The 27517-nt window shown below is 49.6% G+C and overlaps 1 protein-coding gene across 4 annotated transcripts in view; it reads left to right on the top strand.

Annotated features, from left to right (window-relative positions):
• KCNAB1 (potassium voltage-gated channel subfamily A regulatory beta subunit 1) overlaps nt 1–27517 on the top strand; it is a 155484-nt gene that overhangs the window by 11767 nt on the left and 116200 nt on the right. The window contains exon 1 of one of the 4 annotated variants that reach the window (XM_069865148.1): nt 9611–10793. The exons of the other annotated variants lie outside the window; for them this stretch is intronic. Within the exon in view, the coding sequence (XP_069721249.1) occupies nt 10573–10793 (221 nt within the window). The 5' untranslated portion in view covers nt 9611–10572. Of the gene's footprint in view, nt 1–9610; nt 10794–27517 lie in introns of those variants that run through there. 4 annotated transcript variants of the gene reach the window in all.

The raw sequence follows: 27517 nt of genomic DNA, 5'->3' as shown, positions 1-27517 counted from the left end.
CTCCTCCAATATTTAGGCTGGACATCAGGAACAAATATTTCATGGAAAGGGTCATTGGGCACTGGAACAAGCTGCCCAGGGAGGTGGTTTAGTCACCTTCCCTGGGGATGTTTAAAAGATGCTGAGGGGCATGGTTTAGTGATCGATGGGAATGATTGGACTTAATGATCCAATGAGTCCTTTCCAACCTAGTGATACTATGATCTTTCTCCCTCCCTGCAGTTTCTCCTCCTGCCCCATTCCCATCCCTCCCACTACAGTCTCCCAGTATGAACAGAAAGTGCCCCTTTTCAGCCCCAGTGCAGGTCTACAGCCCAGTCAGAGAATTCCCTTGATTTTTCTCTCTTTGTTATTAATCCTAGGTTGTACGCTAACGATTGTCATTAGTGATTTTTCACTGCACTCAGGATTTGTGGGGCATGCAAGCCTGGGGTAATGTAAAGAGGAAACTTTTTCTGGAAACGTGATGCTTTGTCCAGTCTAGCAGGTTCCAAAGGCAAAACATTTGGGATAAAAAGTGCCTTTCTGAGATCTGGGGATACTGGGGAGAATTTAGCAGAATCAAAGGGTAAATGTCTGAGAGGCAGTGAAGCAGTAATTCCAAACAAGTTTAATTCTCCCCTTCCTCAGAATTACTCCAGCATCAGGAAATAGTTTCTAGGTCAGGGAAGGGGATGGACATTTAAGTTGAAGTTGATGCCAGCCCTGGAGGGAGGGGGTGCCGCTGTGGGGCTGCCCCACAGCACAGCTTCCCATGGTTGCTTCCCAGGACCAACTGCAGGAAATAACACGGGAATAATGAACCTAACACGGGGCAGAGGGGGTGTGTGTGCCCTGCAGCAGTGCTGGGATGGGGATCTCCTGGGGATTCTGCTCTCTGTGCTTCTAGATATATTGTCTCATGCTGTCTGCTGTGAAATACTAGGTGTTACTAGGGTATTTCAGGATGCTGCTTCAGCCAGTGACTCCTCATCCTCTGGGCACTCTGTCATGCTGGTGCAAGTATGAATGAGTTAGGGATGCTCTGGGAGCGCCAGCAGCATCCCTGTGTGCTCAGCAAGCCATAGAGCTCAGCAGGGCAGTACTTTGTTCAAGTCTTTGAATCAGAAGTGGGTTTTTTTTCAGTTTAAGCAAGCCAAAATTACCAGCTGAAATGTATTCTTGTTATTCTGTCTTTTTCCCCACACAGAAGTGACCACCTTTCTATTTCTGCATCTCCCTGTCAGGCAGAGGCCCCTTGGGTACCGGAGAGGGACTGCAGGCAGCCGGGCTCCCCTCTCTCTTGGCTTTGCCTGCTGCTGCCTGGGGACCTTGACTTGAAAGGCAGTTTTTCCATGGCTAAACTGCCTGCTCCTGCCTGATAAGCTGATTTTTGTGTTGTTTTCAGTGTGTATTTTCATGGTTGCTTGGCTCCATCCCTGTGCCAGACTCCAGAAGGTGATGCAGTTTCCATAATTCCTCTAGCATTGTTGCCACTTTTTCCTGGGGTGTTTGTGAAATACATGAGGCTCTCTACTGTGTCCAAAGAAGCACAGTGAGGCTGTTGAGATTGAGCTTCAGTTGCCTGTCCCAGCTGGGGTGATGAAATGCACATTTTTCATTGCAGAATAAGACTCTCTGTAGACTGCAGGAGTAATTATTCTTTTCCTCTGAGGACCTAATGAGTGGTTATGCATTTGGCAATAAGTAACAATCCTTCTGTTAATTAAATGGGCACCATTCCAGTATGAAAGGGGTGGTTCAATACCATTTGGGATGAGTGTGGAGAGCAGGGCCTCCTTGCCTAGCCAAGGCTGGCCTTGAGAAGTACAATGGACCCTTGGCTTGGAAGTGCTTGGCAGTGCTTAGAGATCACCTGAAAACTTGACAGCACCTTGCATTTAATTTGCTAAAATGACATTTCACTGCTCTGAGGTGCACTGTGTTCCTGCTTCGGGTGCAAAAATGAAAGCTAAGAAGCCTGTGCAGTGTGCTCTGGAAGGAAAAAGAGCAATATTTTTCCCCTTAGTCCAAAGGAAGTGGAGGGAAAATGTGTGAACTGAAGAGTTCCTGCAATCCCTGGCTTTTTCCTGGCAGCAGAGCTTCAGCCTTCACCTCTGGGCAGGCACAAAATGGTCTCAAAGCCGGCTCTGGCGAGACCTGATGGTGGGAGAAGTCACCCTGATCAGGTAAAATCAGATTACAGAAGTCCTGAAATGCTGATTTTTTTTTTTAACTAATGATGTAGACTAGGAACTAAGTCATGGAGGAAGTGCTGAAGCAATGGTTTTTGCTGTATCACGTTCCCCAAAGGAGGGCCTGGCGGTGTGAAAAGGCAACGATAAAATTAATTGGGCTGAAGGTCAATTCTTAGTAATCTGCTGCATTTCAGCCAATGACATTGTTATTGGTGATGTGATAATTCTCCTTAATGACTAAGTCCAGCAGATGCCTCTCATTCTTCTGGGAGGGCTGGTCAAGGTGAAGAGTTTTCTCTCTGATGCAGGGAGTAAGGTTTGTGCCAGTTTTACTGGATGGAGCTGATGGGATTCTTACCCTGTGCCACTCACTTCAATAATTAGAGATGTTGCAGCTGAAAAAGAGAATCTCAGGAGAAGAATTAAAATTATTTTTTTAAAAAATACTATTTAGGAAGGTGATATCTTAATAGTGCTTATTATTCATTATTGGTTTATGTAAGGTAGTCATGGATGGAGACGCTCAGCATTCATTCAGTTTGCTCACAGAGCAGGACAGGTCCCCACGCTGGCTGAGAAGGATGCAGCTCAAGTGAAAGCTGAAGGTTCCTGGGTGAGTGGGACGTTTGCTGAAAGGATATCCATTGGAAGAAAGTTTTGCAAACAATGCAATCTGCCATAGCTATTCTTTGGTCTCATCCTCTGCCAGCTCGTCTCAAAGAATCAGAAGTTATTGCACAATAATTAGTCATCCATGTGCTACAGCACATCCCAGAAAAGGGCAGGATGGAGTTGCGTGTTATTCAGCATCTGAGACTGTAGCAACATATTTCTTCGTGTAAGTTAATTAAGAGTTTTAAGCTGTTACAAGTAATGCTTGGATGATATTTGACGTGCACGGATAACGTAATGATATACGTAGTTGCCTAAAATCTACTATTCAATATGCACAGACAGGTTGGAAGAACACAGCTTGGGCTGAGCTTTATTTGGAACAAATTTATCGGTCAGGTTAACCTGTGAAAAAATCTGCATTTTTCTCTGCATCTGTGGTCTCAGATATGAGTATGGCAAAACAGAAACCCACCATTAACTGTGTGTTGCTCCTCAGCCTGGCACAGCAGCCCTAAATGCTCAAGGACGTTGCTGGGATCTCACTGCTGCTGCTGCAGATCCTTCTCCCCGCTGGGATAAAGAGGGACTGTTCAGTTACCCGGGGCTCCAGCTTTCCTGGAAGAGGGAAAAACCCAATAAAACCTCTTGTACTGTGCAATGGAGCTTCGTGCAGCTCTAAATGTTTTAATCATGTTTAATCATGCTGAATGTACTACAATACATTAATATAATGGTCATTGCTGGAGCCCTTCTTGTAAGCCACTGGCTTTCAGTCATCTGAGAAATGAAATGGATAACAGGGAAAAATTAAATTACCTGGTTTGGAGTGAGGAGTAGTGCAGCTTAATAGGGTGACAGGCAATATGCTGGTGGATGTTTTCCATCTGCAGGGGTAAGTGACTGATTAGTGGAATTGGGCACCTAGGAGGTTACGTCCTCTTTGTAAGACACGGCAAGCTCTGGGTCTCAGTTTCAGTATTGATTCTTTCACATTATATTAAGGAACATTTTATTTAATATTACGAAGAGCTAAACTATTGCAAAGCTCTTCAGTAGCAGGTGGCTCTCCGGGTGCCCAGGGGCTGTACGGGGGGTGCTGTCAGTGGGTTCTCCTGGTGCAGCCGAGGAGCATCCGCAGGGCTGGCAAGTGGGAGCTTTGGACACCCTGGAGGGATTAAAGATGAGGTAGGAGCTTGTTCATTAATTCCTCACGAGCAGATGTCTATATGATGTATGGAGTGCTTACATTATGTAGAAATGCATGCAAAAAACCCAAATGAGGGCTCTGAAACCAGGTGGGTGTAGGAAGTTGGAATAGGTGAATTTTCTCCTTCAGTGCTGCTGATTTTTAACCCCCCATTTCTGCAGACAACCTGGCACAGCCGTGGCGAGGCCGTAGCCGTGGGTCTCTGCTCTGGGAGCTCAGCTCCCGCTCTGGCAGAGCAGAAACCCTCAGCAGCGCTGCCTGCAGGGAAGCAGTCTCACACATTCATTACCCTGCTGGCATCTGGCTCAACTCTAATCAGAATTAAGCAAAGCTAGTGTATTTTTCATGCCAGTTTTGATTCGTTTATCGTTTCATCCCATCCTGAAGAATCCGTAACGTGAGCGTGGAGACTGGCCCTGTGCAAGAGCAGGGCAGCACTTATAGTTTCGAATAGTATGACCTCCACAGGGTTGGGATGCTGCTGCCTTATTTCTACCATGTTATATTATACCATGTTATATTATACCATATTACATTAACACATTGCATGGGCTATCAGGGCCAGCAGCCTGGCTCTGTTTGCCTCTGCTGCTCCGTGCTCTTACACTCCCCGTTTCAGTCCCTTCTGGAAGGATGGAGCCCTCAGAGTCTGGTTGACCAGTGTGGGGTCAGAGGTGATAACAGACCTGGAGCGCTATCAGAGGCAGCTGGGCTGGGCACTGCAGCCAGCTTGGCTGAAAACCTGCCAGAAAGATATGTTTTAACTAAAAAAACATCTAATGGGAATTTTGATCAGTCTTCCTCAAGTGCAATTATAAATGCAAATTAAATTTTTCATGCGAAACCAGTGAAAATATGATGGCTGTTTGCTAGATAAGCGCAGAGCTTCTGTTCCGCAGCTCATTTCCTCGCCAAGCTTCCAGTGTTGTTATCAAAAAGAAACGCTCCTTGTGGGTTTAGACACACCCTGAAAGAGCTAAGAATCGCTGTGGGGTTTGTCGCTGCTGCTTCAGATGGGACCACTCCTCAGCCGAGCATCCCAGTGCAGCAGGGACTCGGCTGGTAATTAAAATTAATACCATGAAAGCCCTTTTGGGAGATGCATCCTAATGCTGCCTCTCTCCTGGGCACTTCTCCCCCCTCTCCTGGGTGGCAGTGCTCGTTATCTCGCCAGTGTCCATATCAGCCCAATTTACAGAGATGTAACGGAACTGCTGCAATGATAAGTAATTAGCCCAGCAGGAAACTTGTTTTCAAACAGCTATTGAGATGGAGTGAAATAGCTGAAAGATGTGCACAGGCTGTATTTATAATCAGAGCTTTTACAGCCCAATGAAACTTTTATTGGAATGTAACACAGAATTTTCCTGAGTGCATCCTGCTGTGCTGCAGAAGAATTATGGTGTGGAAGCCTGAAAACCAAGAATTTGTGACAGTATATTAAGATAAATCTTATGAAGGCCAGTCTTGGACACTTGTTTGCTCTTGGAAGAGACAGACAACCAGAAACCACCCGTGGGAGGAGCACGCGGCTGCTTTGTGTTGTGGGGTAAATGCTATTTAGCTGCTAGGAGCCTATGGGTGCTACATTCTCTGCTGTATTAAGTTGCTGTCCTCTATCGACGTTGAATAATTTCAATTAAAGAGCTTAAACCAACTGAGATGGAACTGTTGTTGATGACCTGGATTGCTAGGTAGCATGCAGGGAAGTGGGTTTATATAACTGGCTGCATGTGGTTGATGTCCAGCTCTCCTCTGTATTGCAACCTGCAGCTGAACGTCACAGTGTGTCTTCCACAGCGCAGAAACCTTCAGCTGAAATAAGATGAAAACGTAGCCTGATCATGTTGTGATTCACTGAGAACATCCCAGGTTCACTGGCTGGTTCACGGCCACTGCGTGTCCTTGTGGATGTGCTGATCCTGCCTCCTTTACAAAGCAAAATAACGGGTTATGTGGACTAAATGGGAGCCAGGTAGCTGCTGCTTGGGCATGAGCAGCAGTGCCGTGTCCCAGGGAGACAACTGGGATGGATTTGTTTTATCAGCATTGAAAATTTAGAAGAAAATGTTGTAGGAAATTAAGGTTAAGAAATACTCAGTTTATTTGTATGAAATATGAGATTTTATAGAGATTAATGAAAATTTCTAGTTTACCTTTTGAAGTAGAAACGAACTTTGCGGTTGGTGATGGGAAAAAAATATTTCTATTATAAAATGCACTGAAAGGTTTTACTTGGTAAAGCATGAATGGCACAGGGATGGGGGCAGAGGCGATCTGCTCTACCTTTTACCCCTTGCTCACCAGCTGGCTTGGCCTCGTTGCCTGTGCAATGCCTATTATTTAATTAACGTGTGTGGCTATCGCCAGTACAGCCTGCTGCTGAGGTCTGAGCACAACGAAGGCGTGAAATTAAGACCTGCTGTCTTAAAAGACTGCCAGAGCCTGCCAGAATTTATATGCAGCATATTGTTATTACCAAAAATACAGGTTTAGCTGGCAACGAGCTTAAATTTAAGGGCATTAATAGGATGCTAATTGCTATTTGTCCAATGAAATGCTTCGCTTTGGTTGAATGGCACAGTAGAGTAATTAGTGTAAATAGCCGATGACTTAAGCCACCAGAGAGCAAAGTCTCAAGCCAGACTTGGCATAAAGTTTCAAAGTTGCTTCCCCAGAAGGTGAGATCTTAAAAAAAATAAAGAAGAAAGAAGTAAGCTGGGTGTTCAGCTTGAGCTGTGTCAGAGGGCTGGGTCTGCATCCCCTTGAAATGTTTCATCTGTTCCAGACTGAAGGACCTTGGCTTATTTTTATGTTTGGATGGCACGAGCATCTTTTTCCCCGTTCATTCCAGCAGGAGCCGTGCAGCCCCTGGGAGCAGATGGCCCCTGTGCTCCCAGCTCAGGAAGAGATTTTCCATCACCCCCTTCTCCCTCAGCTGCGTCGCCCCTTGGTGCCTCTGCGGTGACCAAACTGGCTCTGAAGAAAGTATTTCTTCCTTTTTGGAGGTTTCCATTCTGCTTCCCGCAGCGATGCTCATTGTCCTTCCCCTGGAAAGTCTTGGGCAAGGAAATGGACTGTTCAGGGCATCAAAATATGTATTTGTGTAGAAGCCACAGAACATCTCCTGGCTCCCGTGCTCGCCTAGAGCATCCTGCTTGCAGTAGGTCTGTGTCTAGCTCTTGTCTTTATTTTGAAGCCCAGGATGGATGCAGGAGCTCCTGTGGCAGGGCCTGACAGGGATCACAGGAAAGGCAAAGCCAGCGTGGTTGCAAGCATCTGCGTTAGAACAGATTTGTTTGATGAAGCATTTCGAGCAAATTGTTTAATGAGCAATTTTCACCTTCCTCGGGGGGGTGGAATGCATACGTATGTCTTGGCAAACAGCTGCGTCTGTAGCGGTTTGGTGATGGTGAAGCAGCACAGAGAGCCCGACCGGAGGCTCGTGGCTGAGCCCGAGCTCCTGTAGCACCCCAGCACCGTCCTCCACCGCGGCTGTCACGTAGCTCTTGTTTTATAAGCTCAGCATTTTCATGATGCAAAATTAGTTATTCTAACATTTTAGTCCAGAAGTAATTATCTTGTTCAGGGAAATGAAATAAATCCTGTATTTAAATACGTTTTTCTTTGGCAGAGGTGGTAACCCCTCTGAAGCTAAGCGGCTTGAGTTAATATGCTCTGTGGGATGTGTCAGTGCAGAACTTGACTGTCCCTTTCTGTCCCCTCCCTGGCCCTGCCCTGGCACCGGAGGGCATGGGACACTGTGACAATAAGCACAGTGACCAGGACCTGGATGACAGTGACCTGGCCACGTCCCTAGCCCTAAGTGACACCGTTCAGCAGAGCCAGCTGCTGGCTGTGACGGGAACTCTCCAAATATCTATAGAACAAGGTGTAAAAATACATCTTGAAATATCTGTGCCCAGTAAGAGGATGCTGGGCATCCATCAGAAAGAGAAATAATCCTGGTTTTGTCAATCCAGCTTTGGGCTCTGAAATGCAAAGCAAAGAGTGTCCTAGATGAGGCCCCACAGTGAGGCACCTTGGAGTCAGGACTCCACGCCTCCAGGTGATACACTTTGTTTAGCAGTGTTTATTTGTGGTGCGTGATCTGATCTAATTCACTAATTAGATGTCTGGAAACTCTCTCAAAGCAAGATTTTGTGTCTGAGAGAAAGCCTTGCGGAGGTTACTTAAAACCTCTGCCTGAAGGTTGGTCCAAGAGAGCTGGGAGCTTGTGGGTCTGCTGTATGATTAACTGTAATAATCTTCTGAAAGATACTGTAAAGTAGCTTCCTTTACTCTGATATAATGCTTTCCATCCTCAGAGAAATGTGCTGCATGGGTGTCAATGAGCCATTAGATAAAGGAACTGCAAAGAGTGCTACAGACTAGAAGTCTGGCTGGAGAGCTGCCTGGAGGAGAAGGACCAGGGGGTGTTGGTTGACAGCGACTGAACATGAGCCAGCAGTGGCCCAGGTGGCCAAGAAGGCCAATGGCATCTTGGCTTGGATCAGAAACGGCGTGACCAGCAGGGCCAGGGAGGTTATTGTCCCTCTGTACTCGGCACTGGTGAGACCGCTCCTCGAATCCTGTGTTCAGTTCTGGGCCCCTCACCACAAGAAGGATGTTGAGGTTCCGGAGTGAGTCCAGAGAAGAGCAACAAAGCTGGTGAGGGGCTGGAGAACAAGAGAAGTGGCTGAGAGAGCTGGGGGTGTTTAGCCTGGAGAAGAGGAGGCTGAGGGGAGACCTCATTGCTCTCTCCAACTCCCTGAGAGGAGGTTGTGGAGAGGAGGGAGCTGGCCTCTTCTCCCAAGTGACAGGGGACAGGATGAGAGGGAATGGCCTCAAGCTCCACCAGGGGAGGTTTAGGCTGAACATTAGGAAAAAATTTTTCACAGAAAGGGTCATTGGGCAGTGGCAGAGGCTGCCCAGGGAGGGGCTTGAGTCACCTTCCCTGGAGGGGTTTAAGGGATGGGTGGACAAGGTGCTGAGGGTCATGGGTTAGTGTTTGATGGGAATGGTTGGACTCGATGATCTGGTGGGTCTCTTCCAACCTGGTGATTCTATGATTCTATGACAGATGGGTGAAAGGATCCCCAGAGGTGCCCCCACCCTCACCTCTGCTCTCCTGGGATTCTGAGGGCAGATTTCGGGGTGGGATGTGGGGAACCTGTGTGGACTCTTTCCCACTGGCCCATACAGTGCTGAGGAAGGGACAGCAGGTGACTTGCACACCCACCTGCCACCCACACATGCTCCGTGGGCACCTTCTCCGCAGGGTCTGCACTCGGGGCACCGCCAAACCGCTGCTCACACACCTACCCTGCCACCCGTGCTCCCCCAGGGCTGCTCTGCTGGGTGGCAGTGATGGGCAGGGGTTATGGGGGTGCCTCCAAACCTCCCCCATCCCTGCCTTGCCCTCCCAGCTCACCGCCACTGGGGTCCCCAGGCTGTCTTGCCCGCGGTACCCAAAGCCAGCACCCTGGCAGAGGTGGCACCCGATGCTCGCTGCCGGGCTCCCCGCTTTGACTGCAGCCCTGACTGCAGCAAGGAACAGGGATGGTTTGCTTCAAAGACTTTGCGCTGCGGCTTATTGGGCTGGTGATGCTGGGGGAGAAGGGATTAACCCTGACACCGCTGCGAGCGTGTGTCTGCAGACGGCGGCTTCGGGTGCCAGAAACACAGAATTAAGGCGTTAACTCCCTGGCACGCTGTAGCAGAGCAATTTTTCTCCCCCTCCCCCTTTTCCTTCCCCCCCTCCCATAATTAGCCCATTTTAACACGGATTTTTTTCCCCTCTGTAAGGGATCGTTTGCTTGCACAGTGATGCTGGCAGCTATTTTTACGGGCAGCATCAGCCTGAAGCGCCTGCCTTCCCTCTGAGCACAAAGGAGGCCCGCAGGCTCCTGGCGGGGGGATCCCAGGAGCTGCTGCAGAGCTGGGGCTGCGCCACCCCCCAAAACCCGCTGCCAGCCCCGACACTTGGGAGGCTGCGATGGGTGGGATGTAGCAGGCAGCTGCACCTGGGCAAAGGAGAGCTGATGGATATTGCTGGTCCGTAGGGGCTTGCTTGCGAGTGGATGGTTCTTCAGCCGGCGCGGTTGCCTGTTCAGCAGTTCGTGGTCCAGCGGGTGTCGGAGCCAGCGCTTGCAGCATGCCTGCATTGATTTAAAACCAGCAGCCAGAAGCAAGCTAGCATCAAGGCAGAGCGGCGGCTGCTGCTGACGGTTCATCATGAAGGAACAGCTTTATGTTTCCAAAAGCACCTGACTGGATGGATGCTTTCATCTAAGCAGCAGCGAATATTGCAAAGGGAGATTGGAGAGTGAGCTGAAAGCTGCTCTTGCAATCGCGTCGGCAACTTCGGGGCTTCTTTGCTGCTGGCATCGCAGGGACACGGTCCAGCTCTCCCAGAGACCTCCGCTGCCTCGGCTACTTCTGCGAGTTCAAGGTTGGCAGGTTTCCTGGGCAGCGTTAGGGACCGAGCCCTGCGCTGCTGGGCAGCCTGCAGCCCGCGTTGGGGGCTCTGGCTGCGACCTGGACGGTGACTAAAGGCGTATTGAGGGCGCGATGCAAGTGTCCATCGCCTGCACAGAGCACAACTTGAAGAGTCGAAATGGTGAAGACAGACTCATCAGCAAGCAGAACACCACTACCCCGAACGTAGTGAATGCAGCCCGGGCAAAATTTCGGACAGTGGCTATTATTGCTCGCAGTTTGGGGACATTTACCCCCCAGCATCACATTTCATTAAAAGAATCCACCGCAAAGCAAACGGGCATGAAATATAGGTATGGTCACAGCATCGCTCTTTGTTACATTGCAGTGTAATAGCTCTTTACTTTGCCTCTAAAGAATTGCCTGCCTGGATGCTTCTGATTTTGCAGAGGAACACTCTCCTAAGGTTATTAATAGATCTTTAAACTTGTGCGTAACTGAATAGCGTTTGAGTGGTGATGGTTTTGCAGGAATATTTGTGATTTTATACAAAACCCACTTGCCTGGGTACATTTTATACACCATTGTGAATTTATGGCAGGGGTATTAAGATGGTTTCTCTTAAGGGCTGAATATAGTTTATATTGGTGGCAAAGAGCAGAAAAATCAATTAGAAAAGCATGTTTGAGACTGGACAGGAAAAGTTCATTTGCATTATGCTGTACAGAACAAAAGGAAGCCTCTGCTTTGGGTACCATTTCGTCATGGTGATCGCCTACTGACTTTTCACCTGGTTCACTTAGTGAAGATGAGATCAAAGCCAGTTTTAGGTGAAATGGAGAAAAAAGCCTCATGGGCATTTTTATAAAATGCCACATGCATCTTTTATTCCTTCTAACCTAGGCAGGAAGAATAATGAACGTCTGTGACTTCAGTCAGAAGTGCTCAGTGTGGGCAGCTGGTAAGCTTCTCTGTCACGCCTTCAGCTGAAAATGAGAAGGATTTCTATGACTTTGGTGGTTGGTTTTTGCCTGTTCAGGATATCCTGACATTATTGGGACTGGGAGAAGGAGCAGCCTGGGGATGCTCTGGCTGAGACACAGCCCTGTGCAGAGCATCCCGGCACTGGTGCGAGAGGCTCTCCACGGGCAGCGAGTGGGGAGGGTGACAAGGAGATCAGGGCTCCGGGAAACTTTATCTGTGCTGGTACCCAGCCCGTGGAAGGACGGCTGACAATCCTGCGCAGCCAGCTGTGAGGGTGCGGTTGTGCGGTTACGTTATGGTTGTTGGGTCTGAGGCAAAGCCAAGCTGGCTTTGGCACCGTTACGCAAAATTCAGGCATGCATGCAACTCAGCACAGGGCGATCCTGTAGCTCTGAAAATATCAGTGTGAACTCTCCAGGAATCACATAGACTGGGTGTGTGGAAGCAGAGGGAATGTCATGCTTGGGTGTAATTTGCTGTGAGTTGCTTCAATGGTTCATAAGTACCACAGAGGCTTTGCCTGAGTGGCCTTTCCAACCGCTTGTTCCTGTTGTTCAGCTGTGACCAACTTTTAGCAGCAGCTGTGGGCACTCCTGCCTCTTGCAGGGGTCGGCAGCAGGGGTGGTCCAGGCAGTGCTACTTTAGGGAGCCCCTGGTGAGAGCAGAAAGTCTGGTTGCTGTCTCCCAGAGCCAATTCCTAGCTGGACAGGGTGCTGGGGTGGGGTGGTGGGGCAGGCTCGGTGCTCCAGCGGGGCTCCCGGGAGGTGCCTCAGGTCCTGGGCACTGCGGGCTGGCCCTGGAGGGGCAGCATTTGGGGGATGGCAGTGAGTCCTGTCCGAAGAAGGCAACTCTGCAAATCAGTATAACTTGTCCTTTCATCAGGTGCTCACAGCCTCTTGGTGGAGCAGAGGCAGCTGGCAGCTCCCTGTGACCTTTTTTCCCTCCTGCAGCCAGGTTCAAGCCATTGCACCTCTCTGCCTCAGTTTCCCCTGTAAGCACGTCTGTGGGGGACGCGTCTCTGAGCACGTCATTCAGAGACACGATCTCTTACCAAGTCATATCTGCTCATTAGGCTTACGGACACTGTGTACTAATTGCCAGCCGTTATCTCTGCTGATTTCCCATGGGCTCCCAGTGCTATCAGCGTACCGACGCTCCGGATAATTGCAATTCTTTGCTGCCCACATGACAGACAGGCTCCTGCAGCCTCCGATGTTGGGCCTTCGTAAATCCTTCTTGGCTTATTTCTAGATAAGGTTTTAATACCGAGGGCTGAATTCTCCTGTGGCGCTCTGCACAAGCTCTCCTGGCTTTGGCTGCCCGAGACCTGGGGAATTGCATCAGGAATAGCATCTCATTTGTGACAAGGCTGATGTTTTATCTTTATGACTAATCCCCGTTCCTGCTCCCAAATCTCTTAATATCTAGAGCTGATTTCTTCCCCCAGAGAAGAAGCGAAGGGGAATTTGGAGGAAGAGCTGAGTAAACCTTCAGGTTCAGCTGTGATGCTGCTGTATTGAGATAACCTTTAGTTAAGGAAGATGCCTTCCAACTGTGATGGAGCTGATATTTCATATTCATCTCTGGGCCTGGTCTCTCAGTCTAAGGGAAATCCATCGCCTGGAGAAGCCAAAGGTTTTTCCCAACGGCTGCGAAAATAATCCTGTAAAGTCCTCAGCTCCTTTACATTTGAAGCTGAAGTCCTTCCCAATTAATTTTCTGCTTGAATTACTTCTCTGACTGCTAAGCTATGCAGCGTGTGTTGCTTAAAATTATGTGCTAGCTAAGCTGGCCCTTGTTTTACACTAAAAATACCGACTGCCGCCCCCCTTGGGCCCTGGGCGATGCTGCCGCCCCCCTGGCAGGGCAGCTCCCGGGATGCTTCCCAGCCCTCCTGCCTCCCCCGGCTGCCAGGCGCTCCCGGTGCCCGTGGGATTACGTAAAAGGGAGAGACAGCGACTTCTCCTGTGACAAGGGTGGGGGCGGGAGAGGAGCCAGCTTGGGGGCTTTTTGTCAAGCGACGACGCGTTTTCTGGACCCGTTCCAGCTCAGAGACCAAATTGGAATATAGGAGACAAAGTTTACGGGGATAAATATGTTCATCTGGGAACGTCTGCAAATATTAGGACTCAGGTGCGTTCCCGCAGAGTTCGTGTGAGCAAACCTCTGCTTGGCGTTCGCTAAATCTCAGCTCGCTGCCTGCCTGTCTGGTTGTGGCATCAGCTGGATGGGACCTCCCCAGCGTCACCTCTGCTGTCACCGTGAGGGACAGCTCAGCTGCCTCCTGCGTGCACAAGGTGGAAGGGAGAGAGGGGCTGTTCCCTTTTGTCCTTTCAAATGTGCTAGATCCGTCCCACTGGTGAGCTCGCCCAGATGCTCAGGGAGAATATTTGGGATCGCTTCAAGTCTTTTCTTGAAAATTATGTAGCTGCAACGCTTGGCTTAGAAAATTGCAATCTGCCGCACCGCTGCTGAAGACAAAGGATGTATTTTTACATCCCTCTGATGCTCGGCATGGGAGGAGGGCTGGTAGGCTGGGTCTTCACCTGCTTGGACCATCTGAAGACAACAGCCTGGGTTCTTCTCCCTCCCAGTTTGCCATATCCTTTTTCTAGTTGATTATCAGCCCAATTCAAGCTGTCAGTAAAGCGAATCCAGCCCTGATCCCGGTGTGTGGGGCTATCTGGATGTGCTGTGGCTACCACAGAGAACAACTTCTCAAATTGAAACTTGTCCCACCCTTCCTGTGCTCATCCTGGCAGCCTTGTCATCACGCATGCAGCAGGGAGAAGCCTTGCCCCACAGCATCCCAGCTCCCCACCACCCTGGTCCATGCTCAGGACACGGCAGGGAGCTCAGACACAACAGTGCCTGGGGCTCAGCTGCAGCTCCAGCCACTGCGTTGCTGATTTGGGGCTGTCAGCAGTTCAAAAATAGCCCTTTATGAGAGCTCTGCCCGCACACGGGCATGAGGGACCCAATTTACAAAGCTCAACTATCTATTTGTGTTCATAAATAATTGATGGTGGCAGCTTTGACCATTAACTCCAGCGCGAGCCTAAACAAAAAATATTCTAACTGCAAAGGCAAGTTGGTGGAGTTAATAGTCCACACTCACCCTGCAGCCAGCACGGAGCCTGCAGAGAGGCTGGGCACCTTTCCCTGGAGGAGAAACCCATCCTCCCTGCCTGGTGCAGGATGCCTAGTCCCATCTCACGAGCTACTCCTGGCCACCATGCCCATGCCATGGCAATACTGGGGCTCCTGCCTGTGCCGTGGAGGTCTCCAAGGATGGGGTTTGTCATGGCAGAGCTGTAAGGATCATAGAATCACCAGGTTGGAAGAGACCCACCAGATCATCGAGTCCAACCATTCCTATCAAAGCGAGGCAGAGAGGTTATTAAAGCTTGCGCAGGAAGGTCAAGTCTGCACAAGGACGGGCTTTCCTGCTGCAAGCGCTGTGGGGGAACTGGTGTTTGCTGCAGTTGCTGAGTACTGGATGTGCAAAAATTGCGTGTCGCGTTGTGCGAGGTCTGGAGCAGCTTTAGCACCCAAAGATCTTTCTCAGCCAGCCAGGAGATGCTAAGCTGTCCTCTGCATTGGTGCCGCAGTGCTCAGCCACCCGCTCAGCACCGGCCACTGCTCTGGAGGGGAAAGCACTGGCATGAACATGGATGTAAATTAAGGGTCTGGAGAAGAACAAGCTGGTGCTGCTGCCGGTCCACTACTTCTTCCAGAGCAATGAGTATATCTTGAAATCAGGGGCGCCTGCGCTCACAGCAAGCCCAGTGCAGGGCGGCTTGGTCAATCCTTTTCTTACTTGGGATTATTTCTGGCTTGCTGCCTGGATGCTGCTGCTTGGCAGGCTGTGGGCTGGGGGACCTTCCACTGTCCCCAGCAGCACGGAGGCTGATGCCCTGACCACATTCCAGTCATCACATTCTGCTGGCTAATAATTCATCATCCCTTCAAAGGCACTTTTCTTCACTGTGTGCCTTAAATAGTGGGTTATTGTTGAAGCTCATTAATAAAGAGCTGCTAATGCATTGCATTGCAGTGGTGGGTGTGTTCCTCCAGTGGGATGTTTCTCTTCCCCGTCCTGGAAAGGTGGCCATGGGCTTGACTTAGCCAGGGTCAGAGCAGTGCCCCACTGGCTCCGTTCTACCTAAATAAATACCTGCTGGCAAACATCATTAAGGTGTGTGACAAGTTTAAAACTGTCAGTGCTGTGATTAACTCAAACCTTTCTAGTATTGTGGGCTTGTAAGTCCCAACCCAGAGGGGAGCAATGCTCTGGAGCACCTTCCCCTCCAGGGTCATCCAAGAAGGCAGAAATACAAATCTGCTCCTGGGAAACATCTTGCAGTCATCCCCTCTCCCTGGAGACGTCCCTAGCACAACTGCTTAGCGCTCAAAAAGGAGGAGAAACCACTGCCTGGAAGGGATGAAGCCCTCCAAAGCCCCAGAGCCGTGTCTGAGATGTGTGATTACCATCAAGAAAATGACTTTCGCCTCCGTGATCTTCCACTTCTTTGAACATACCCCAGGTGACCTACGGGCTAGAAGCAAAAAATTGCAAGGCTTTTATTAAAGTGCAAATTTCTGATGTAGAAGCGTGGGATTATTAACGCTGGAATTGCATTGTAAAGCACGCTTTGTATGCAGATGCCGTGCTACATGCCTGGCTGTACAGCCTGGGTGATTGGGGGCTTAGGAGAGTCACAAGCAAACTTCCAGCCTGCTATCTTTGGAAAAAAAACATGGGCTGCAAGATTAGTTTGGAAACAGAAGATAAAACTCTCATGGTTTTTGAGGGGTGTAAGTGAAAGCAGATATTTCTTTGCAGCATTACAGGACTTGTGTCTTCTTTTTCTTTGCTTCATATGCCAGACGATAACCGTAATAACTACCTCATATATTTAGGAATCTATGGTTTAAGTCTTGTTGCAATTATGAGTAGTTTTAAGCACTCAGATGTAAATGGCACAATTATTTTGATATAAAATTACATATTATTTCAGTAGCTCTCCACATCAGGTTGATTTTTATGGTTCATCTTCTGATCTTCATTTTATTGCTGCAAATTAAGACCAATCCAGTGAACAGAATGGATTTGCACTGAATTCACAATGCGTTTTCCCCCAGGACTGTAGCTTATAACAGCTACAAAGAAAGCAGGAATAACTCAAAGAAGGATAAAAAAAAAAGGAAGCAGATAAGTAAACAAAATCTGTGCTGATTTGTGCTGCTCTCAAATTTCTAATGGCCTTCAGGAGCGTGTACCTCCTAAGTAGGGTTTTGGGTTCAGTGCAGCCTGGGCTTTTCTCGTGTCATTACAGTGATGTAAAAGCCACGTTTAACACTGCAATGTCAAACCCAGTATAGGCGAAGTGAACTTCAGATGCGAATACACATTTTCGAGTTTACCAGGTAAACTCTGAAGCTATGGTGGTGCATGGAGTGAGTCAAAGGAATACTCACTCCCTGGCTTTCGTGTCTTCAGTAAACAAAGACTTTGCAGACGTCTTGCTGAGTGTAAGCGCTGGAAACGTGCATCCTCTTTGGGGTTTCAGATAGAGCAAAGTCATCTTTCTTTTTAAAGTAGACTGCGAGGGTGTGGTGCCTGTCCAGCAGAGCAGAGGCCAGCGAGGCTGTTCCTAGCTCTCCACACGTGGCTCTGCTGCTGGAGAAGCGATGCCCAGCACTGCGGTGCCTGCAGGCTCTGCCTGCTCCTCCAGACGCAGCAAAGGGATTGCTTCTGATCAGGGTTTCTCTTTTTCTCTCTCCCCTCTATCCCCTGGTGATCCAGAGGGCCCAGAACCTCCTACATCAGCTTTAGTTAACTGAAAAATAGACAGTGTTGACGTTCTGGAGCGAGTCCGGAGAAGAGCGACAAAGCTGGGGAAGGGGCTGGAGAACAGGCCTTATGAGGAACGGCTGAGAGAGCTGGGGGTGTTTAGCCTGGAGAAGAGGAGGCTGAGGGGAGATCTCATTGCTCTCTCCAACTCCCTGAAAGGAGGTTGTGGAGAGGAGGGAGCTGGGCTCTTCTCCCAAGGGACAGGGGACAGGACGAGAGGGAATGGCCTCAAGCTCCACCAGGGGAGGTTCAGGCTGAACATTAGGAAAAAAAATTCACAGAAAGGGTCATTGGGCAGTGGCAGAGGCTGCCCAGGGAGGGGGTTGATTCACCTTCCCTGGAGGGGTTTAAGGCACAGGTGGATGAGGTGCTGAGGGACATGGGTTAGTGATTGATGGGAATGGTTGGACTCGATGATCTGGTGGGTCTTTTTCCAACCTCGTGATTCTGTGATTCTCCGTGGTGTGTAGAATCCATGGTCATGGGTTGTTCTCTGTGGATTGATGTTGATTCACAATGCTGTAATGTTCTTCATCAAAATGTTTCTAACTTCTTAGATGCTTTAGACACATCTATCCACCAGCTCAATGATGTGTCCTCCAGTGGGACTTAGCTCAGGGAGGGTTATGGAACTGGTGGGAGCAGCGCTGGCTTGTGTGTTAGTGCAGAGCGGGGACAGTTCTACAACGGGTGGGTGTCACCATCTGACATCATCCCTGCCCAGCTAGGCTGGGGTGGTCCCCACTTCCCTGGTGAGCGTTGCATGCTGGTGATTCCTCATCCCCAGGGCACTGTGCTCCACTCCCTATGGAGCAAATTCTGGGGCTGCCTGCCATTGATTCCCACCCACCCCCTAATTTAATCCCAAGAGAGAGCGATGAGCTGAGGAGAACAAGATTGACTTCAAGGACAAATGGTGTTTTAAAGAGCACGCTTTTCATGCCAGGTTTTGTTAAGCAGAGGCAAAATGATGATATTTTAAGGAGGCTTTTAAATAATGCAGTCGTATTGTGGTGGTGAGCCGCGCAGCCTCTCAAAGCTCGCCAGCGGCTGTGGGGCGATGCTGGGCACAGGGCAGTGGTGCAAGGACACGGAGCTGTCCCTGTCACCAGGGGGTGGCTGTCACTGCAGTGCCACCCGTCACCGGGGTCCACTCTGCCAGGGCCAGGCAGCTGGTGGCTGTCCCTTCTGGTATGAGGCAGCGTGTGGCAGCTCCCTGGCTCACACCGGGGGCTCAAGTGTGTTCCTGCTAGACCTGATCCTGCTCTGCTCTGCTGCTCGTCCTGAATTGTTCCCTGCAGCGTGATATTTTTCCATTTAAAATCTGCATGACAACGTTAATCTAATGCTTAAACGGATGGAAGAAAAGCTGTAATGCAGAAACACTGCTAATTTAATTACTTGCGAAGTGCACAGTTTAAGATATTAAAAATGTATTTTTTTAGCGTGGATGCTTTGGCAAAATCCAATTTGAATTTTGAGCATGCTTATTTTTATTTTGCTGCTTTCTGTGGAGCATGTTTGTTCAGAAATCAATTCTCAGTAAGGAAAAGAAAATCTTCTGCATGAGACTCAGTGTGAGCCCAGAGGTTAAAGCTGGGGCGACGTATTCCCTCTGCCTGGGCTTCAGCAGGGATGGCTCCGTGGAGTTGTTCCTACAGCTCCTGCTCCAGCAAAACTTCCATGCATCTCAGTATTTAGAAAACAGCCACAAAGCCGAGGTCTGGTGGCATATGGTGGGTAGAAATATAAAGTCAGTGGATGGATCTTGCTAATGCACAGAGGGACTTGGTGACTGCGTCCCTCATCCCTCTGTTCTGCGGGATGGTCCAGGTGATGCTTCCCGTCATTCTGCAGGAGTGAGAGCAGTGTTTGCTGGGATCCTCTGGAGGGGTTCAAAGGTGTTTGCTCCTGAACAAGTATTAGGAGTTGATCAGAAGCTGCTCTCTATCCGTGCAGTGTTGTGCTCACTGTGCATCCCTCCTCTAGAAGCAGAAAAGATGAAGGATGCAGCAGCCCTTGTGAAAGCGCGGTGGCCCTGGCTGTGTAGGAGAGATGGAAGCCCTTCAGGGCTATCTGTGCCCTCTCTGGATGGGCTGGGGTCCCTCCAGGTGGCTGGTGGGACACACAGCCCCACTGTCCTGTAGCGATGCCCTCCCAGTGCTCCCCAGCAAGCTACTCTCATCGCTATGGGAAACGCAGCATTGTGCCTCCAGCAAATCGAGACTTGCTCCTCATGGTATCCAAACGTGTTAGAAATGTTTCTTAGACTATTTCTGTAGCACTATAAAGCCTCCTGGCAGGCAGGTGGGCGTGGGGGGCAGTACCTGGTGTCCGAGATGCCTTGTCTGTGGTGTCTGGGTGCTGTGTCAGAGCTGTTCAGGCACCACGCTGGAGTGCTGGGAGTTGTTTTCCAGCAAAGCTCTGCTCAGAGAACAAACAGAAATAATCAAGGGGACACAGGGATTGAGAAACAGAAGCAGTATATTGAAAAATAAGGTCCTGGGGTCTCTTTGTAGGTGGCAACCCAATAAGGTCGTAGAGCAGGTGGCCTCTAGCAGCTCCCAAAGAGGGAAACTCGTGCATGTTTTTGCTTACAGCATGTAACAGCAGCGTGAAAGTCTATCGCAGAGTCTGCCAGCAGCTTAAATTCAGCTGAATGCAACGCATCAAGAACCTCAGCTTCAATAAATGAGATGCCTTCCTTGCACAGAAACGGCAAGGGAGAGGTGAAAGCTGGGTTGAAGCTGTTAGGGTTGCCTGTACTCACACCCAGCTTGCAGACAGCTTGCAAAGGGTTTGTATAACTCATCATTAAAAAAGTGCCCTGTACGTAAACAAGCTGCTTTGGAAATATTTTGGGCAGGAAGTTGTAAAACTTTCATGGCACACCTGTTCCTGTTGGCATTGCAATTGCCAGACAAACCAGGTGCTGCCTGGTCACAGCCTCACCCGCATCGGCTCGGAAACTGTGCCGCAACCAGTTTCAGAAGTACTTAAAATCCATCAAAGGTTCTCTTTCTCTCTGAAAAAGTCCCACACAGTAATTAAAGAAAAAATCCCGTTATTTTTTATAGTGGTCTCCCTCCTCAACCTGCAATTTTTTGAATAGTTCATGCAAATATCTGTTACCTAAATACTTATGCAAGAATAAATTACCCCTCTGAAGCGAAAGGCTCCCCTGCCCAGGCTGATCCTGCTGCAGATGCTCCGAGCAGAGTTTGTCCAGGGCTGCTCAGAGTCCTTTCTGTTCATTAGTCCTGTGATTTTGTCAGAATTAGCCTTTCCTACCAGCAGAGAAAAGACGTTCCAGTTCCAGTTTATTCAATCTGTTTAGGGACTGATACTTCCCAAGGTGGGGCAACGAATGGGGAAGGAAATAAACAGTGGTGGGGTTTTAAATTTTTTGTTTTGCTTCTTTCAGTCTAAAGTAGCACCAAAATGAGAGAAAAAGACATCTATTATTTACAGCCCTATGGGATGCATCAACTAGTGACAGCGTAGTCAGCACCCTATGCATAGGTATGATTCACTTTCTGATTTCCTACAGGAAAACAGTGGAATCGACCTGGGCACTGTAATAGGGTTAGGCACACGTTCCAGGTTTTTCAGATCTCTGCTGGATCTGAGATCTGTAGCACGTCAGGGTCAGGTACCACCGAAGGGTGATGGGGAAGCTGTGGGTTAACCCAAGCATAGGTTTGATGGAGGGCTCCCTGACCCTCTCTTATTTGGGGAAATAACTTAGAATCATAGAATCACCAGGTTGGAAATGACTCATCGGATCATCAAGTCCAACCATTCCTATCAATCACTAAACCATGTCCCTCAGCACCTCGTCCACCCGTCCCTTAAACCCCTCCAGGGAAGGTGACTCAACCCCCTCCCTGGGCAGTCTCTGCCACTGCCCAATGATCCTTTCCTTGAAAATTTTTTTCCTAGTGTCCAGCCTGAACCTCCCTTGGTAGAGCTTGAGGCCATTCCCTCTCGTCCTGTCCCCTGTCACTTGGGAGAAGAGCCCAGCTCCCTCCTCTCCACAACTTCCTTTTAGGATCCTTTCACATCTATTAGGAACTGCAAGGTTATTTTTCTAACAAGGATAACATAATTCCTTCAGACATGTGAAATTCTGCACTTTGAAAGCATCACTGCAGAATGACAAATAGTTTTTCTTTTCCTCTCTTTCGTCCTTGGGTCCCACAGCTGATGAAATGTGGTGGGGGCAGGAGAGCTGTGGGCTGCGAATCGATCTGAGATGCAGTTGCTGGAACTGGAGCCTCCCAGCAGAGTTATTCCCCTGGGAACACCAGCCTCCGCTCCGGCATTCCCACCCTGCACTGCTGGCTGGGGCAGCTCTGGGTCCAGAGACACACAACTGCTGCCCTTGCAGCAAACTGGCTGGAGAGCTGCCTGGAGGAGAGGGACCTGGGGGTGTTGGTTGACAGCGACTGAACATGAGCCAGCAGTGGCCCAGGTGGCCAAGAAGGCCAATGGCATCTTGGCTTGGATCAGAAACGGCGTGACCAGCAGGGCCAGGGAGGTTCTTCTCCCTCTGTGCTCGGCACTGGTGAGACCGCTCCTCGAATCCTGTGTTCAGTTCTGGGCCCCTCACCACAAGAAGGATGTTGAGGCTCTGGAGCGAGTCCAGAGAAGAGCAACAAAGCTGGGGAAGGGGCTGGAGAACAGGCCTTATGAGGAGCGGCTGAGAGAGCTGGGGGTGTTTAGCCTGGAGAAGAGGAGGCTGAGGGGAGACCTCATTGCTCTCTCCAACTCCCTGAAAGGAGGTTGTGGAGAGGAGGGAGCTGGGCTCTTCTCCCAAGTGACAGGGGACAGGACGAGAGGGAATGGCCTCAAGCTCCACCAGGGGAGGTTTAGGCTGGACATTAGGAAGAAATTTTTCACAGACAGGGTCATTGGGCACTGGCAGAGGCTGCCCAGGGAGGGGGTTGAGTCCCCTTCCCTGGAGGGGTTTAAGGCACGGGTGGACGAGGTGCTGAGGGACATGGGTTAGTGTTTGATAGGAATGGTTGGACTCGATGATCCGGTGGGTCTCTTCCAACCTGGTGATTCTGTGAAACTCAGTCCAGGGTGGCAAGCGGTTCTGCTCTGGTGCTGGCCCCCAGCTGCCCTGCAGATGGTCTTTCTGCTGGACTCATCAAGACCTTGGTGGCAGGGAAGGAGTGGGCAGGGGCATCACGTGCAGCAGCCTCATTCATGGCACGCATCAAGCGTGGGGAGACTGAGCACGCCGGCACGTCTGCCAGAGCCACGCACGGCAGCCCCTGCGCTTGGCTGCAGCCCATCTATTTTGCCTTATCTACATCTTAATGCGTCATCTGCAACTTTTCTGAGGATGCAGCCAAAAAAATTTGTGGGAATTTCAGCTGTAGTGACCACCTACGCACCCGGTGGCCTTACGAGTGCGGGAGATGAGTTGGAAAGTGTGAAGAGAGCCAAGATACGGGGGCCAGATGCCATTTAGGCACCTGCTTGTTCCCCTTGCACCATCCACGCCTGGGCTGGCTGCCCCTCCTGCCACTGAGACAGAGTTTTCATTGCCCAAAATCTACCTCCTGGCTTTGCTGCTGTTGTTTTTCAACTGCTCAATAGTGGTAGCATTTTTTTCCTATTTTCTATCATTGACCTAATACTTAACATCACTGCTGCAGCGGTGGGGACAGCCACCATCTCCCTCTAACCCCATTTTACTGCAACAGGCACCAGAGTGCAGCCACTGCCTGACTCTTGCTGCAGAAAGCAGGGTGGGAAGGAAGAGGAGTGCTTGAGGTGATGTCCTCTATCCACTTCCACTCTGAAATATCTTAGAATAGCAGCGCTGCTCCGGGTCCACCTTCGCTATGCTACTGCAGACGTGCCTGATTCAAATCAAGTTCCATTTCATTTCTATGAGATCATAAGTAGAAAGAGATTACAAAGCAGCAAACATGAGCACTGCAAGTGTAAGATTGAATGTCAAAGCAAATTTAAGAATGCACGTGCTCAACCAATTAAATAAATCTGTGTTTTCAGTTTGCTCAATTATCTGTTGTGCCATCTGCACTGGTCCATATTCTTCTACAGCTCTGCATATTCATCTATGCTTCCCGTCATTTGAAAATAGACTTTAAAATTTCCTGAGGTTAGATGCTTTGCATAAATGTCAGTACTTCACCAGAGCCAGGAGTATCTCTGTCTTCACTCCAGATTTATGGCTCGAGGCTGTCCTTGCCTCCTGCCCATGCACAGAGCCTTGGATGCAGTGCCTTGGTCTGAGCATCCGAAGGTCTCTCAGCCATGGGCTGCTGTGCACACGCACTGGGCATCCCAGAGGAAGCCCCAAAGCCAACGCATCTCCCTTCATTGCCACGAGGATGTACGAGTGCCGCAGGGAGCCCCTGTGCTGTTCCAATGGGCCCGTATGGGGTGGTCTTTCAACTCATATTACAGTGAAACAACTGCCATTTAGAAAAGAGGAATATTTCTGCAGGGCGAACTAGAAGGTAGTTTGTATTTGAGTGAGGGAAGACACTGGGTAGGAGTTTGGTTAAACAGTGCCTTTCCTGTTTTCCAAGGACAAGAATGAAGAGGGGTACAGTGATTTGCACCTGCCCGTAACCAAAGCTTGTTGAGGATGTGCAGGTGTCCCACCGGCACACACACCTTCCGCTCTTCATTGTCTCTGCACAAGTACAGGGGTTTTAAAATACACAAAACAGCGGAAAGCTGCAATTCTGCATCACTGCAATTACTGCTAATACGGGTGGTAATTTAGTGGAAACTGCTGTGCGTGTTGTGAAGTGTTTTGTGCGCAAAATGGGAGACAGAAACCATTATTTTTCTCTCTTCCCACCCACAGCACTTGGAGACAACCTCCTGCGATCTCAGCTTGCTAGAGGGGCAGCTACTGACTGTCCAAAATCTGCAGGTCCTTTTCAGCTGATGAAGCAACATGAAATCCCGTCTTAATAGCAGGAAACCACCCAAGTTAGTAAAAGAAACGAATTAACATCTCCATGATGCCTCACCCTTGGTTCGCAGCAAGACTAAGCCACACTGGGGGCTGTTGCAGCCCGCTGAATCGTGACAAATAGCATTAACGTGGCTCTGAGATGTCAGGAGGAGCTGAGCATCTTCCCCTGGGGAGGCAGGGAGCTGGGGAGCCTGAGCAAATGCTGACAGGCCATCTTTGAGACTTGTGAGGAGATGTGGAGTTGGGGTGCTTTCCCAGAGCTCTCAGAAATATAGAATCATAGAATCATAGAATCACCAGGTTGGAAGAGACCCACCGGATCATCGAGTCCAACCAATATGAAACGTCTCATGTCCTGGGGACCCCACAGGTGTTCTCTCCTGTTGTGAGGGACACCCCCTTCCCCACGGGGCAGGAATAGGTGCCACCTCGCCTTGCTGGGTACCAGGAGGTAAATTCAGGGGGCCACAACTGCCCCTCGTTGCTCATTTTAATGCAGGGGGTGGAATTGGGGTCTGCAGTCCCCACCAGCTCCCTTTGCTCAGTGTTTAGTATTTGAAGGGAGAGAGAGGTGAGGTGTGATAAGCCCGTGATTACACGTTGTTGTTCCCCACTCTGCGGGTCACAGGCGAAGGACGTCGGATGTGCTGCAGCGGGAGAGGCCAATTGGAAAGGGTCGCTGCTTTTGTCAGGGTTTTGTTGTTACTTGAAACAGTCTTTTTTTTAAAGGGAACAAATTACATATTTTATTCAGTTTCTGTGCAGAAAGGAACAGTTCTGGAGCACTAATGGGGATGTTTCTAAGCAACGTTGTTTTCCCACCACCAGCTTTGGGAACAGTGACTATTTTTTTACATTTTTGTAGCAATAAGCCAAACTGTATGCAGTTTATATGAAGGAAAACGTTCTCATAGTTTCCCCAGGTTTGCTTAATCTGATGGAGGGGGGCTGTGTCAGCACCTTGGGGCTCACCTCACACCCATGAGGGTGGGTGCAGCACGCGAGGAGGGCTGTGCTGGGCTCGGGGTGCCCCAACTCCTCCTTTGGGACATGGTGGAGGACATCCATGAAGACAATCGCATGCACGTCTCTGCACCTGAAGATGTCAGTGCCTCTCCTGAGGGCTGGCTTTGTCCCCTTCCCAATTCCCCCTGCTCTATTCAAAGTTCAAAGCCCCTCTCTCCACATCCACTTCCTTCTACCCATCTCTTGCTCTCTGGATGTTTTTGCACGCTGAAACACTTGCAAACGCCTGGGGAGTGCTGGGTTCTGCCTCCTCTGCATGTCTCCCTCGCACCGAGGCCATCAGTGTGGCTGTGGGTAGCGCGGCGTGGGCACCAGGAGTTGGTGGCATCCCACATGGAGAGTGAGCAATACCCCCCAGCAACTCAAGATCCCCCACCCACTGGCACGTCCCTCCCTGGCAGCCCTGGGGGCTTGAGAAAAGGGGTCCTGAGGGTCACCCACCACTGGGGCTGCTCCAGCAGGGCCAACCCACATGGGACCCATCCCCTTGAGTTTGCATTTCTGGTAGACATTGGCTTCTGTGGGCAAAACCACTGACACAGGGCAATTAAACTGGGGTTGGAACAAGCAAAAAACAGCATTATCTGGTTTCTGTAGAGCTCTTTTAAGCCTGATGATTCTTCTGTGGGTGTGGAGATGAAAACGTTTTAGTCATTGTATGTGTTATTGCAGAGATTTTATTTAAAACTTATATTTTTCCTTAGAAAAAGAACCTCTCTTTCTCATTCCTGATAGATAGATAGATAGATAGATAGATAGATAGATAGATAGATAGATAGATAGATGCATAGACAGGTAGATAGGATGGTTATCCTGATCTCCATGTACAGGTGAGAATATTGGAAGCAAATAGGCTTAAAGCAGGGTTTGCTTAGCACACCTCAGACTGAAGCAAAGCTGCTTGGAAGCTTCGTCTTCCAAGAAGCCTGACAGTCACTTACTGCTTAAAATCCTAAACTCTTTGTTCTCACCAAACATGAGGTGTTTCGGAGATATTTCCAGGCTGGCTGGATGCAGGACTTGGGGACTGGCAGCATCCAGAGCTGGTCCAGGCTGGAATCCTGGCTAGGATTAGACACCAGTTGAAGTTTACCCCATGCATGGAGGCAGAGGGATTTGGATTGAACAGGAGCCATGTCCCTTCTGCAAATCCAGCAGGGTTTTGGAGGCAGAGGCCAATGTGGGTTCAAACACCTGATGGGGTGGCAGCCCTGCCTGGCACCAAGAAAAGGAAGATTTGGGCTGGTTTGTGTGTGTGTGTGTGTGTTAATAGGATTGACCAAACTCTCCACACGCTAAATAATGAAGGGCAAATCTCCCACCTGGATAACGAGGATCTCTTTTCTTGTAATTGCTTGTCCCTTAATGATAGGAGGAACTGCTTGGAGGTTAATGAGTTCATTAAACAACACAGGTGGCTCAGACCATAAATCCCTGGTGGGAGGAAGGTAGGAGCTGTTTCTGCTCTGTGCTGGGGGCTTGCAATGAGTCTCAAGCTGCTGCTTTTTGAGCTGTGTGATGGTAAGGATCTCATTCTTGGGTGATGCTCTGCGTGGCATGCTGCAGTATAACTGGAAGATTAATGGTGAAGGTAGCCTTAAAGAAGGGAATTGCTCTTCCCCACTGCTTGTGGAAGCGCAAAGGGGATGGGGTTGTATGCTTCTCTCCTGTTGGGGTACCTTGGGAGCAGGGTCTATGCGGTTTTGGTGTCCCTTCTTGCTGGAGGGATGGGGAAAGCGCAAACCAGTGGTGACTGAGGAGTGCCCAGTGCTGCCTGGGCTTGGGGACTGAGCTTGGGGGCCACTTGTGGTTCCCTGCAGCCTCCAGCACTGCAGCATTTGCTGCCATTGACAGGCTCTCTTACAGATTTCCCCTACAATGGAATTAATTAAAAGTGAATAATTACAGTCACTTTCTGCCCTGTGCCACAGGAGACAAATAGTATTCCTGCCATATGGCATGGGCTGCTTTGTAGGCACATTTTCCCCCCTTTCTTTCTTCTCCTTTTCTTTTAATTAAAGACACTGTCAGGTCTGAGAATCACCTGGACCTGGCTGGGTGCTGGTGTGCCACACCACTGCCCCCCTGGTGCTCGTTGCAGACCCGACTGTGGCCCGTGGTGATGTTTTGTTGCTGGGAATGGGAGCCCCATCAGTGGTGTGCGAGGATGTGGGTGTCTCTGTGCGTGGTTTTGGGGGGCCCCTTTACTCCAGTGCTTGTGGAAGGTACCCAGTACCCAT

Source organism: Phaenicophaeus curvirostris, chromosome 10 (genome assembly GCF_032191515.1).
Source record: "Phaenicophaeus curvirostris isolate KB17595 chromosome 10, BPBGC_Pcur_1.0, whole genome shotgun sequence".
Classification (NCBI taxonomy): domain Eukaryota; kingdom Metazoa; phylum Chordata; class Aves; order Cuculiformes; family Cuculidae; genus Phaenicophaeus; species Phaenicophaeus curvirostris.
Note: the sequence above shows the minus strand (reverse complement) of the source record. Positions and strands in the feature narration are given on the sequence as shown.